The sequence below is a fragment of the Urocitellus parryii genome, chromosome 5 (genome assembly GCF_045843805.1).
Source record: "Urocitellus parryii isolate mUroPar1 chromosome 5, mUroPar1.hap1, whole genome shotgun sequence".
NCBI classification, from domain to species: Eukaryota; Metazoa; Chordata; class Mammalia; order Rodentia; family Sciuridae; genus Urocitellus; species Urocitellus parryii.
In genome coordinates, this window is record NC_135535.1 from 38,004,361 (window position 1) to 38,018,166 (window position 13,806).

A 13,806-nucleotide genomic window follows, 5' to 3' on the forward strand; every position below is an offset into this window, starting at 1 on the left:
GAACTTGACGCACAACAGGGCATAGTGGTTCAAAGCATGATTTCCCTACTTACAAACTGTGTGACCTAGAGCAAATTGTGTAGCTTCTCTGTGCCTCAGTTAGTTTTATCCTCTGCAAATGGAATGAGATTGTGCATTTACAGGACAGTTTATATCCTGCTGAAGCACATAATATGCTATTTGTTACATTTACTTCTCTAGACCTCATCCCATTGTACGGTCATTATCTGCCTTTGTTTCTGAGTGCATTCCTCTCTCTAAGGATGTTCTGGAAGGCTGTTGTTCACCAAGAGTAAAAGTTCATAGATATTTCATGTAAAATGATGCTTTCAAAAATATTCCCTCCTCCCACTGATCCATTTCCCTGTTCCCCTTTACAGCAAACTCTTTGTTTAAAAAATGATAGTTACATGCTCTGATTCTTCTTTGCTTCTTCCTAGTATCCAGGTCACTAAATTCAATGAACAATTTTCAGTCTCAAATACAATATCCTCAAAAGAAGATTCTACAATTTTCCTCTAAGCTGTTCCTCCTGACATTGTTCTTATCTCAGCAACTGGCAACACAGTGTTCTATGAAATCAAATTATATGAAATTACCAATAGTTGACCAGTTTTGACTACAAAAGTGGCAGCTACATATGGTTTTACCCAAAAATGCTGAGGCCAAATTGGATTCCTTAATTCTTCTTCCTCTCCTCACTCATATGAAACCCACCAGCACCCCCCGTGGTCTTAAATTTAAATTACATTCAGAATCTCATCACTTCTCTGATGCCGAAGGCTACCAACCTAGTCAAATGCCCATCTTCCGTTGTCTGTATAACTGACCAGTTCTTCCCTGTCCTGTCCTCCCACCCCCATCAGCCCATTCACAATACAAGAGCCAAACTAATTTTAAAAAATATAAATAGATCTTGTGACTCCCCTTTCCAAAATATATCAAGCCTTCTTTCCAAAATATATCAAGCCTTCCTGTGTTACTCAAAGTCCTTACAACAGGCTGCAAGGCCTCATCTGATTTGCCTACCACTATGGTCTCTTCTACAACTCAATTCTATCCACTTGGCTCCAACAATGTCCTCCTTGTTAATTCTCAAATACACCAGGCATGTTCCCATGCCAGGAACTGTTCTCAGATCAGATTCCTTGCTTCCTTCCCATCTCTGACCAGATGTCATTGTCAGTGTATTCTTCCCTGACCACCAAGTTAATCTAGCAAACACATGCACACACCTTATACTCTGTCTCCCTCACCTTCCTTTCTTTTACTCCATAACACCTTGCAATCTACCAGTATGTTTCATTATATACTTACACTTGTGTTTATTTTCTGCTTCAACCTATTAATGCACAGGCTTCATGAGGGCAGGCACTTTTATCTATTCTGTTATAATACTGTATCCCTGGCAGCAAGAATCCCTAACACAAAACAAACCCTCAACAATTATTTTTCATCAAAATAAAATAAAGTCATGAATTAGTATGTTTTGCATACATAAATTTTCATGAGAATGTTTTAAAATATAACACACAATTTACTGAGACCAGAGGACTGTAAATATTGGAATTTGCTTATTTAGTGGTAAACATTACTTACGGTGGAAGAAATTTACATGCTAGTGCTTCAGGGTCACTGCATGTTTTAAAACAGGGAGAGGCACAAGGTTCATATCTCCATTCACACATCCTCCTATAAGGCACTGCTGCCTGGATTTCTGGGGGAAAAAATGTTTAGACTGTATCCATTTTTAATGCACAGCTTGAAAACTAATAGTTTATGATATGAAAGCTATTGTATAAAAATATTTTGATGGCTTGATGACCAAAGCACTTCTTGCTCAGATAATGTATCTTCCAAAGAGTTTTAAAAAGAAGGGGTTGGAAGAAGGAAAGTTCTAAATCTTCCTTTCTCTTATGTTTAATGAGTTTTCACTGATTTTCATATCAGAATAAAGTGCCAACACCACTTGTTTGCAATTAAATTTTTGCAAAGTAATTTTTTTCCATTATTCTATTTTATCCTTGCTAGAACTCTTTTGGGTACATATTATTTCCAATCTCAAAATGAAGAAATCAAGGCTTCAAGCCACAAAGAGACTTGCCAACTTCAAACAATTAGGAAAATGGCAAGACCAAACTCATGGGTCAGAACCACAAATCTGGAGTAAGAATTTAGTACCTGTCTCCTACATGATATTATTTGAATATGAAAGAATAAATGAATGGATTTGAATAATACATTTTTATAGTTATAACACCTGCCCTGATTGAAGATTTTTCTCCTGTAAACTGCCAATACCTTCCTCTTTTTACATCCTAGAGAAGCCCCTCAGTAGCAGTTCAAAATTTTCTCTGAACAAAAGAACATAGAGGGGAGAAAATTCAAGATACTGGTATGGTTCATGGACTTGGGATATAAAATTCAAATATGGCAAAGAAAATAAGACTTCCTGAAGAGCCACTATTCATCTAAACTAATCTTGAGTTCCTGGGCTCATGGATCCTGAGAGAGGATTAGTCCTAAGACAAAAAATAGTGCATCCCACCAGAGTTTCCCAGGTTTAGGAAACCCACAAAGATCACTTTCTGAAATTCTGATGATGCCATTGGCTGCAGTTCTCTGAGTTATAAGCAGGCCTGTTGGGTCTGGTTCTAATAGAGTAAATTTCTAGAGTAAAGGGAAAACAGAGGCTGGTAAACTTCAACTTTTAATTTTAAGTAAATTCAAGTAAAATGATCATATGTGATCTATGCAATGAGGTGTAGGCATGTCGGTGACTTTTTCTCAAGAGCACATTGCAGAAGGACAGGTCCCCAGATGACCTTAGCTGGCTCCCACCTGCAGTTATTACAATAAGTGTACAATGCTCTGAGAATGTAGCATTCTGAGATAAAGAGGAACTGTCTGGACAGCCCAGATTCTGCCTCCCTCCCACCTAAAAGAGGAAAATTTGTCTCAGCAATGCCAGTGGCCCCAAAGTATAGAATCCAGAGTGGACTGCATTTGGGGTCCCTCAGCTGAAGTGCAGCTTCATGAACAAATAAGACACCATCTGCCCTTGACAATTTTCCTAAGCCTTGGGGCACTGGTTCACTGAGGACTGTTAATTCTTGCTGCCTATACAAAAGTAATAAAGTTACCCTGTTTGACCTCTGTTTTATCAAACTAGAACTAAGAATCCCAGTAGTAGAAGTTTTGGAGTTCCTTTTGCCCGGCTTAGAGACCCTCACCAGGGTAGAACTCTGGCAACTAGATTTGTGCAAAACTTCCCACCAGACTTAGAACCTTTGATAGAATACAAGAACTCTATTCAATAGGCAAACTTTTGAAGCCAGTTTGAATTCTTTTTAATCCAAAGATTTGAGAGGTTTGCAAGAATTTATGCACAATACAAAGGAGTTCTCCCTCTAAGACTGGTTCTGGGGGTTGAGTTGGTTAAGATGAAATAATTTGCTTGGGAGACTTAAGGTGGAATCAATCTTTTGGATTTTGAAAACAGAACATGACTTTTAAATATTGTATAAAGAATTGAGGCTATTTTCTGAAACTCTTTCAATTTTTATAGACCTCTAGCAATTTAATTGCTGTAAGGCTCTACAGAAACAAGATCCGGCTTTTGCTAAACTAGGGAAATTCTCTAGAGGTTCAATAGAACCAGACACCCTTGAAATCAAAAGACAGAGATAAATATCTTGTCCCTATCACTGACAATGAAACGAATCAGAAGTTGCCTTCTAGGAAAGAAAAAGTAACAAGTAGATACTAACACCAGGCATCAAGAAATGGTGAGTTCTAATCCCAAAGTCCAGACAGTACTGGTAGAATACTTGGGGTAATAGCCATAAATCTTTCTTTAGGGTTGTTCTTATTTCTCCAGTTCTACAGATGAATAAACTGATGATAGCTATATTAAGAAACTTATTTAACAACATATAACTCTACTTATGTACAGCAAAAAAGATTCTACCATTAAAAACAATCAAGAAGGTAAACAGAGAGCCTACAGAATGGGAGAAAATCTTTACCACCTGCACCTCAGAGCATTAATCTCCAGGATATATAAAGAACTCAAAAAACTTAACACCAAAAAAAAAAATAACACAATCAATAAACAGGCTAAGGATTTGAACAGATGCTTAACAGTAGAAGAAATACAAATGTCAAAAAACATATGAAAAAAATATTCAACATCTCTAGCAATTAGAGAAATGCAAATCGGAACTATACTAAGATTTCATCTCATTCCAGTCAGAATGGCAATTATGAAGAATATAAGCAACAATAAATGCTAGTGAAGATGTGGGGAAAAGGTACACTCATACATGGGTCATGGAACTGCAAATTAGTGCAACCATTTTGGAAAGCAGTATGAAGATTCCTTAGAAAATTTGTAATGAAACCTGCATTTGACCCAGTTATCCCACTCCTCAGTATATACTCAAAGAACTTAAAATCATCATACTATAGTGACAAAGCCACATCAATGTTTATAGAAGCTTAATTCACAATATCCAAGCTATGGAACCAACCTAGATGCCCTTCAATAGATGAATGGATTTTTAAAAAGAGGAATAAATATCCTTTTTTTTTGTTATGTGCTTTAAATTTTTTATATTTGTAAAATGTATCATATTAAAGTTTTTTATTGAGATATTTGACTAATTATACACACATACACACACACAATGGAATATTACTCAGCTATAAAGAAGAATGAAATTATGGTATTTGCAGGTAAAAGGATGGAACTGGAGGGTATCTTGCTAAGTGAAATAAGCCAGTCCCAAAAATACAAAAGGCCACATGTTCTTTCTGATATGTGAATGCTAACCCATAACAAGGGAGGATATGGAGGGGAAGTAGAGAAGTTCATTGATTAGACAAAGGGGAACGGAGGGAAGGGAGGAGGAATGAGAATAGGAAAGATAGTAGAATGAATCAGACATAACTTTTCTATGCTTACATATGAATACACAACCAGTGTAACTCCACATCATTTCAACCACAAGAATGGGATAAAAATTGCAATGGGTTGCACCCCATGTATGTATAATATGTCAAAATACACCCTACTGTCATGTATATCTAAAAACAACAAATAAAAAAATAATAAGTGTTCTGCATACTATAAATTCTCTATTCTATTTTCAGAGATCTTGGGAACATACCTTCTATGCTGAAGCTACTTGACTGTTTGAATTCTTCAGAATCATCATATTTTGATGCTTTGACACTGGAATCTGTGAATGTGATGAAAAAGCCCTTCTTGCTGTATAATTCAAATGCACTGTAACCAGGAATCCAGAGGCTCTGATGGTGGAAAAATGTTGCTCTCCGATGAAAGGCTGAGTTTGCTTCCCACAGCTCCAACCTAAGAGTGTCATCATTGTGGACACACAGAAAATAGTTGGGTCTTTCAGCAGATTCCAAGGAGACAAGTGCTAATGCTGTAAAACACAGAGCAGTGTTTTGACAACTCCTTGGAGTCTCAGGAGGAGGCAGGTCACTAAAGCACATGATAAGAACATGATACAATGTACCTATAAACTTGAAAAAATACTACCATGCAACTGCCATACATATTGTCAATTTCAAATATTTCAGAAATGAATTCTGAGATCTCTAAATGAAAACATAGTATTTTAAATGCAGTGAATAACAATAATAGCTTTCTTCACCCCAAAATCAATCTTGAGTGACTTGTATTTTTCAAATAATTTATGAGGCCTTTTGGGAGGAAAACAGAGCTATCAACGAGGATTCCAGAATACACAGTTACATACAAGGAACTAAATGATTAACTGGAAGTATATTTGTATTTGCAAGTTTAACATTATGAAGTGCACTAAATCTACAAACAGGTAGATTGGATGATAGAAAACAGCGAGAAAACAAAGAAATAGATCAATTTAGAAACTTCAATAATTCTGCATTCTTAATGAGCGATGTTCTTGCAAGACATTTTTCTGCATCACGTAAAGATTATTTACCCAATATTATTGTTTATTTCCCAAAAGATGATTGAATGACTAATGAGCAATTAGGCTTTACAAAATATTGTGGAATGAACATCCTTTTTTGTGCTTTAAAATTTTTCTTTATACTTGTAAAATCTATCATATTAAAGTTTTTTTAATTAAGATATTTGACTAATTTTCTGAAATAAACATTATTTGGATTTTTCTCTCAAGAACATTAGTTATTGTAAATCATAAAATGAAGAACTCTATCATATTCAATTTTATTTTAAAGGCACTTATTGTGTGGTAAAAATCTACAAGTCCCTCTGGTGAGCACTGGAAGATTCAAAGAAAAGAGGAATTTTTGTATGAAAAAAAAAATGTGTCCAACATAAATTAAAACTTCAGAAAGTGACAGATGCTTCAAAAATTTTCTTTTTCAAAGAATTCATCCTAACTGGAGACGGGGAAGACTTCTTGGAATAAGTAAAATTAAGTTGGATTCATTGGACTCACCCATTGAAAAATTTATTCATGAACTTAAACAACATGCCATGTGTGGGTCTAAGTAAAGTACATAGTAATAACAACATACTCTAGCATCACTGGGCCAGAGGGAACCTACTGCCAGTCAACTAGACACCAAGTACAGACCTGCAAGTGCAACCAGTAAATGTAGGACCAGGTTCTAATAACCCAGGACAGATGAGGCTCGCTAAGAATCATGTGCTGTTTCAGTGACTGTCTGCATTCTGATATATACACTTGTTATTTAACTTCTTTGATATCAAATACATTTTTTCTTTTACTTTGATCTGACATGAAAATCCTTGAAATGTCAGGAATTAGTGGATGGACTTTCAAAAATTTCAAATTAAATTCTGTCATTAATACTGAAAAAAATGTAAGCTGTGCTTTATTAGACACCAAAAACTCAAAACAAATTGCTGTTCTAAGAAAAATATGCCACTAGATAAACAAATTATTTTACATGCAAAACAGATAGTGTTTCATGGGTTAATGTCATATTTGTACTCTTAAGAGAAGCTAGAAAAATATCCAAAATATAAAATTCTCAAGTATTTGCTTAATGAATAATGAAAACCTGTAAATAGAAAACTAAATTAATATTCTCAAGTATACTTACATGATGCCTTCTCTTTAAAAAGGCCTGGAGTGATCATAAAATTAAAAAATAAGTTGCCATGCATACTACTTCTTGGCAAAGAGAAAATGCTCCTACTAGTCATATTGGCACCAAGAATAAGGCCACTCTGTCCATAACTTGCCAGCATATATGGTCCTTCTCCAAGTCCTACATAAGTACAAGTAGGAGAATTACAAATTAGCATAGGATTTTATAATTTCAATCTATTATTTCAATAAAATGTTTTAATAACAAAAAAAAACCTCCAAAAATGTTGAACAACTAAAAATTTATCCCTAATAAAATAACTGAACTCTTTTTTCAATAATATACTTTGGAATATATCATACATATTTACAAATATGTAATCTGGAATATATAGTAAATACACATGAATATGTATACATGTATGTGCAAATACATATATGCACGTTTCTATCTCTGTATATGTCAAACAGAATTGGATAGACGATTGATTTATGCTTTCTGAGCCTCATATTTTCTCACCTATATGAAGAAATTTGTCTAGGTGACTTTCCATCTCTAACATTTCAAGATTCTAATCTATCCTCAATAAACAAAATAAGTTTAGCTGTATCAACAGCCACATATTATGACAGTCCTCCAAAAATCATCTCTCCTTAGTGCCAATGCATTAAAATAATGCATAGTCATAATAGACAACATTTTATTGCTCTGGGAATTACTAAATTTCACCAGTGAGGTTTACCTATAGAAAAGAGAAAGTAAGACTCAGTTCAACCAAGAAATCAAAGGTCTTTACACTTAAACTACTATTTCCCATGCACTTAAATAGTTCCAAACTAAGGAAGAAAATATTCAATCCACTAAAAACTAGTTAATATAGAATCAAGCCTGAAACTCAAGAGGGATTTTTTTGCAAACTTCATCTTATAAAGATGTTATAAATGACAAATAATTTCATTGCTATTCAAAAAATGTAATTATATTTTATGATGAAATCAGTTTGACTTCACCCCAATTTCTATGTCATTTAGTGTTCTTAACATAACTGAGTATTATAAAACTTTGAAGCATCTTCTCAATCATCAAATATTAAATTATATAATTACTGTCTGTATACTTTTAACAGATATATATGCATGAATATATGCTTGTGTGTGCTATAGGTTATTTTAAATGTCAATATACCTGCACTAGATTATATCATAAAAGATTGTTATTACTCTTGATATATTTCACTTTCTACTTCTCTCATTTTTATCTCAAGCACAATTTTACCTTCCCAGCCCACCCTGAAAAAAGAAGGAAAAAAAATCAACAGATGTAAACAGAGTTTTTCTCCTTAAGGAGTGAAAACCAGGCCTGAGGAAAGGCAAGAGGGAATTAGATTGGAGGGATAAGTAGTTGTCCAAGTAGGAAGAGGAATGAGGATCAAAATTTCCATCATGCAGACCAAGAGGAGAAACTCTGAGGACGACTTTTGTTCAAGGGCTATTCCCTTCACTAACTTCATCTGGTACATGTCACCATGGAACAGCTGGGAAGCACACACCACAAGAACAAGAGTCTTGTTGAGGACTCAGATAATTTGAGTAGAGAAGGGGACTTGAAAACCTGTTCCCACACCAAGGCGTGGCTGAACAGTAACACTGAAGAGTGTGCCTAGAGCCTGCAGCAATGCAATCACTTCCCTATTACAAATGTACATTACACACAGTGTCACATTGTGAGTCAAAACATAAAAGAGCCCAAGAAATTTAGACCAAATGTTTTCACTACCTAATGACTAATTTTCTAGGAAGAACAAGAGCAAAATAACATTAAACTCCCAAGATGCAAATGTACTCAATTTATAAATATGCAGATTGTGTAAATATGTAAGTAATGTATCAATAAGTAAATAAATATGTAAGTTATAATGAGATACAAGTCAAAATGAAGAAATCATAAATATAACAGTCACTTGAGGGCTTGAAGCACCCTCAAGGACACTCAATTGAAGAATGAGAAAGGAGATGGATGGCTGAACAAAACCCCCTTTCACCCTGTTGCAGATGCCTCTACTACATCAGCTCCAAGAGACAACTGTCATGGAAGAAATCCATTTGTATAAAAACTTAATGCTTTAAAATTGACTCCTCATTCATTGATACCTTGCTTCTGGAATATTTTCATGCATTTTCACCACCAATTCAGAAACAAAAGTAACTAACCTTATCATTATTTTTTTTTGCAGGGGGGAATATAATTTAACTATCTACTAAAAGCAATAATTTCCTACAGTGGTTCTTTAAACACAGCAATAAGCAATTCTATCTAATAAAATCATTCTAAACTTTAAAAAGTTGCAAAACAATTTTACCAGGATATCAAAGTCCTTCCTCACCTACAACAATAACAATAATAAAACCTTCACATTCTAAGTAAATCCCATAATAATGAACATGAATATATTATGTAGAATCTTTGTGCTTAGGCTTATTGAAGTAATCTCTTCTGTAACCTCTGAATTCTCCTACTATTTTAAAATTTTTCTTCCACAGAATAATTGTTTTTATATATTTCCCTTAAATACATAACTATCTTAATAATAGTAGCTGCTATATGGTAAATAAACAAAGATCAGTAATAAATGTCCTAAGTAGATAAGTTTACAAAATAGCTGTGACATTGTTTAGAATAAAACAAATCAAGAATAGTCATTTAAAACCACTTTATTTTTATGATTATTATCAAGAGCCTCCACAATTCTATAATCTCCTTTAATCATCTGTCTCTACTGCAATGCTTTTACAAACTTTTACTCCACATGACACATGGATTACATTTTATTACTTTGATCACAGTGCCCCTGGCACCGCGCTAAGCCTACCAGTGTTATCATGAAGGCCAAATGCCTAGTGTTCACCTTCTGATATGATCAATCTGGTGTTTAAAATGGAACCAGAAGAACTGGTTTAAAGAATTCTCTAGCATATTAGAAAACAGAACCATCACTAGAAGTGCAGCTGACTTGACAGAAGGCAAAATGTACCGAGTAGTAAGCAACAGTGATTCAGTATGCAAAGAGAATTCTGACTCTTTGTGTCCAATGGTCTGCAAAAGAAATGCCAGAAAGTACAGAGGCACAGATGGAGACCTTCACAGCAGAGTTGTATGAGACAAGAATGTTTCAGAGAGGAAGTTACTGGAGCATTTTCTCAAGTCAGTGTGTGCGCACATTATGTAGAACATGAGATTAAAGTGGATGGTGTTCATCCCTACAACACTACACAAGGTACACAGAGGTCAGGCCCATTGGCTCTGAAGTGAGATTGTTTACAAGTTCCAGCTAATCATATTTTTAGCTATTTAATCTCTTCTGCCTCAATTCCCTCTTCTGTAAAGTGCTAGTAATAAAATAATAACATATTTGGAAGTTTATATGATATACGGAAAGTAGTTAAGACAGCAAAATCTATTGCTATTTTTACTGTTGCTGTCATTAACAGGCAGTCAATTCCATTTTATTTTTGTTTTGTTTTTATTCATTGTACACAATTGCAGCACAACTTTTTTATTTCTCTGGTTGTACACAATGTAGCGTCACACCATATGTGCAGTCATACATGTACCTAGGGTAATGATGTCCATCTCTTTCCACCATCTTTCCTATCCCCATGCACCCTCCCCACTCTTCCTCCTCTTTGCCCAACAAAATTTCTCCAATTTTTCCCATGTCTCCTCCCCGATTTCATTTTAATCATGGAATCCACAAGGACTAATATAGAGTGTTTGTGTGCATTTGTGTGTCTGCTTCTGTTTAAAATCTTGAACAAGAAATATTTTTGGTTAGAATTTCTTTAACTACTACAGATTTTTTTTTAATATTGGATTCACCTCAACTTTCAAACTTCCATAGATGTAATAAAACAACCAAATGCTAAAATTCCCTTTTTATTTTTAACTCATGATCTCTATTTCTTCAAACGTATCTATCTTTCATTAGACACTTACAGATGAAGATCCCTCCCTGGCTCAAAAGTCATCTAAAGTGCCATAGTTGCTTGATTCAACTTCTCTATAACTATCATGTTAACTTACCCATCCATCCATTGTGAGTTCAGAGTTTGTCCAGTTGACAAAATGTACTTTCCCTAAACCATCTCACTTGTCTGTATTAGGTTTTGGTGGCTATTTAATTAAATAGGTTTGACAAGAAGCAGACTTCTACTCTGCTATCTTCTGGCATTTTCACTGAGGATATAATTCTGTCTCTTCTTACTTCTATGTCTTAGCTTTAGGCAGCACACCCTCTCAGATTCTCATCATTAATCAGGATGCTTGGTAAGGCTAGATTTTCATTATCGTTCTATCAATAAGTTTCCATTCTGGGGTAAGTAAATTATTATGTTTTCCTACAGTGGTGGCAAAATAAATTCTTTATGTTATCATCACATTAATATTGTGTTTGATTTCTGCAACAAAATTTAAAAAATGGATTACAGTCCTAGTCTGTTTGTTTGTTTGTTTGTTTTTTTGTTTTTTTATTGGTTGTTCAAAACATTACAAAGCTCTTGACATATCATATTTCATACATTAGATTCAAGTGGGTTATGAACTCCCATTTTTACCCCAAATACAGATTGCAGAATCACATCGGTTACACATCCACATTTTTACATAATGCCATATTAGTGACTGTTGTATTCTGCTACCTTTCCAAGGAGACCCTCATTGTTATACAAAACTATATATAAGAGGTTGTGAGGGGAATGGGAAAATAAACAAGGAGAGAAATGAATTTCAGTAGATGGGGTAGAGAGAGAAGATGTGAGGGAATGGGAGGGGGGATAGTTGAGTACAGTCCTAGTCTTATGCTGTGCATTTGATCACCAGAATTTATCCTTCCTATCTAACTGAAACTTTGTAGTCTAGACCAATATATATCTCTTGCCTTCCTCATTCACCCCCTACCGCACAGCTCTGATAACCACCATTTTGCTTTCTAGTTCTGAGTTTGACTATTTTAGATTTCACATATGAATGAGATCATATGGTATTTCTCTCTCTGGCTGGCTTATTTTACTTAGCATAATATCCTCTAGATTCACCCATGTTGTTACGAATGACAGGATTTGCTGGGATTTTTTAAGGCTGCATAGATTAAAGAAAGGATTTAAAATGTTCTCACCACAAAGAAATGATAAATATTGAAGTGATGAATATGCCAATTGGACTGATTTTATCTTTCCACAATGTAGACATGTATCAAAGCACCACACTGTATACTGTAAATATGTATACACACACATAATTATTGTCAATTAAAAATGAAATTTGAAGATTTTAAAATAATGTCCATATTTATACATAGTGGTTAAAGGTATGTATTTGGTGTATGCCTTTTTATTATTTTTATTTAAGAAAAGAATCAGCTCTACTTATTTATTTATATTATCCAAAAACTATTTGTTGAAAATCTCTTAGTCCTGAGAACTTAAGCTATGTACTGTTTCATTATTTTTCAGGGATAAATTTTAACATGAATACTCAGAAATTTAGATAAATTATGAAATTTAAAGTCTTTTATAAGGTTCTATACCAAATTATTAACTATTTATACTGAGTTCACTGTACAAATTGTTAAAAAGTTTTAATCTAAAAATATATCTAATAGAAAAATATAGTGATATTCTTTATTAAAATGTCACATACCTTCATTGTAGTATTCACAATCAAGTGCTAAAAGGGAAAGAAGAATAAGTGTTACACTATAAGAAACTGATCACTTAACCTATATGGCCATTTGTTTATCAATAGCCACAAGAAAGATCATAGAATGACATAATTATTTAGGAATTTCCTCTGAGTGAAGAGGGTTCCTAAGGTGATATGTTGTAATTAACTAAAGTTCATAAGATTATTTTAAAGGTAGGCAAATGCACCTAACAATATAGAAACTTCAGCTACAGCTGTTCAAATGATAATCTATTCAGATAGCTAATAGCCTATACAAGTAAATAAAGTAGTCAAATTGGAAAGCAAATTAAAATTTCACAAAACATATTCTATACTTATATAATTATGTCCAAATAAACCCCAGTATTACATATAACTCTAAAGCATTAATACAAAAATCAAAGATTAAAAACCAAATTTGGTAAAAAAAAAAACATGTTTCTTATGATCAGAATAGTGACATTTCACAGGTGTAAGGGAACTAAAATCATAGATCATAAACAATTTCTCTGAGAATGGGATCTAATTCATACTTCAAATGTTGCAGAGATAGCAGTCAAACACAACAGAAACATTATCTCAAGTTTCTGCTGTGGTAATTTGTGATTGTCAAACGAATATAAAAGTTGGGTCATCTAAAATCAATTCCATTTCCATGAGTTCCATGGAATTAGTTCTATGATAAAACAACTAAGATAGAACTTAACTAAACTTTTCTACCTGACCACGTTCCAAGTAGGGTACTCACAGCACACCGTGGAGGATCTCCAGGAGACAGACACCCCCTCCTGACAGCACTTGTAAGCATAGGCTGCTACATTAGTGCATAAACATTCACAGTCCCCACCAAGATTACAGTTGCACGTGTCCTCATGGCAATTTTTGGCAAAAGAAGTAACATCAATCTGAAGATGAAGTGGAACATGACATAATTTCAATAAGTGCTCTGATTAAAACTCAAACTTAACTGGTACATTTTTAAGATTGGCA

General features: G+C 34.2%; 1 protein-coding gene across 4 annotated transcripts in view; it reads right to left on the minus strand.

Moving 5' to 3' along the window:
* The window catches only part of Otogl (otogelin like), a 122,597-nt gene that overhangs the window by 36,655 nt on the left and 72,136 nt on the right, over window positions 1-13,806 (minus strand). For all 4 annotated transcript variants that reach the window (XM_077798984.1, XM_026396993.2, XM_077798983.1 and 1 more), the window contains 5 exons: window positions 13,565-13,721; window positions 12,793-12,819; window positions 7,111-7,278; window positions 5,172-5,450; window positions 1,600-1,717 (listed from right to left, as the gene is read on the minus strand). In XM_077798984.1, the coding sequence (XP_077655110.1) occupies window positions 1,600-1,717; window positions 5,172-5,450; window positions 7,111-7,278; window positions 12,793-12,819; window positions 13,565-13,721 (749 nt within the window). The remainder of the gene's footprint in view (window positions 1-1,599; window positions 1,718-5,171; window positions 5,451-7,110; window positions 7,279-12,792; window positions 12,820-13,564; window positions 13,722-13,806) is intronic.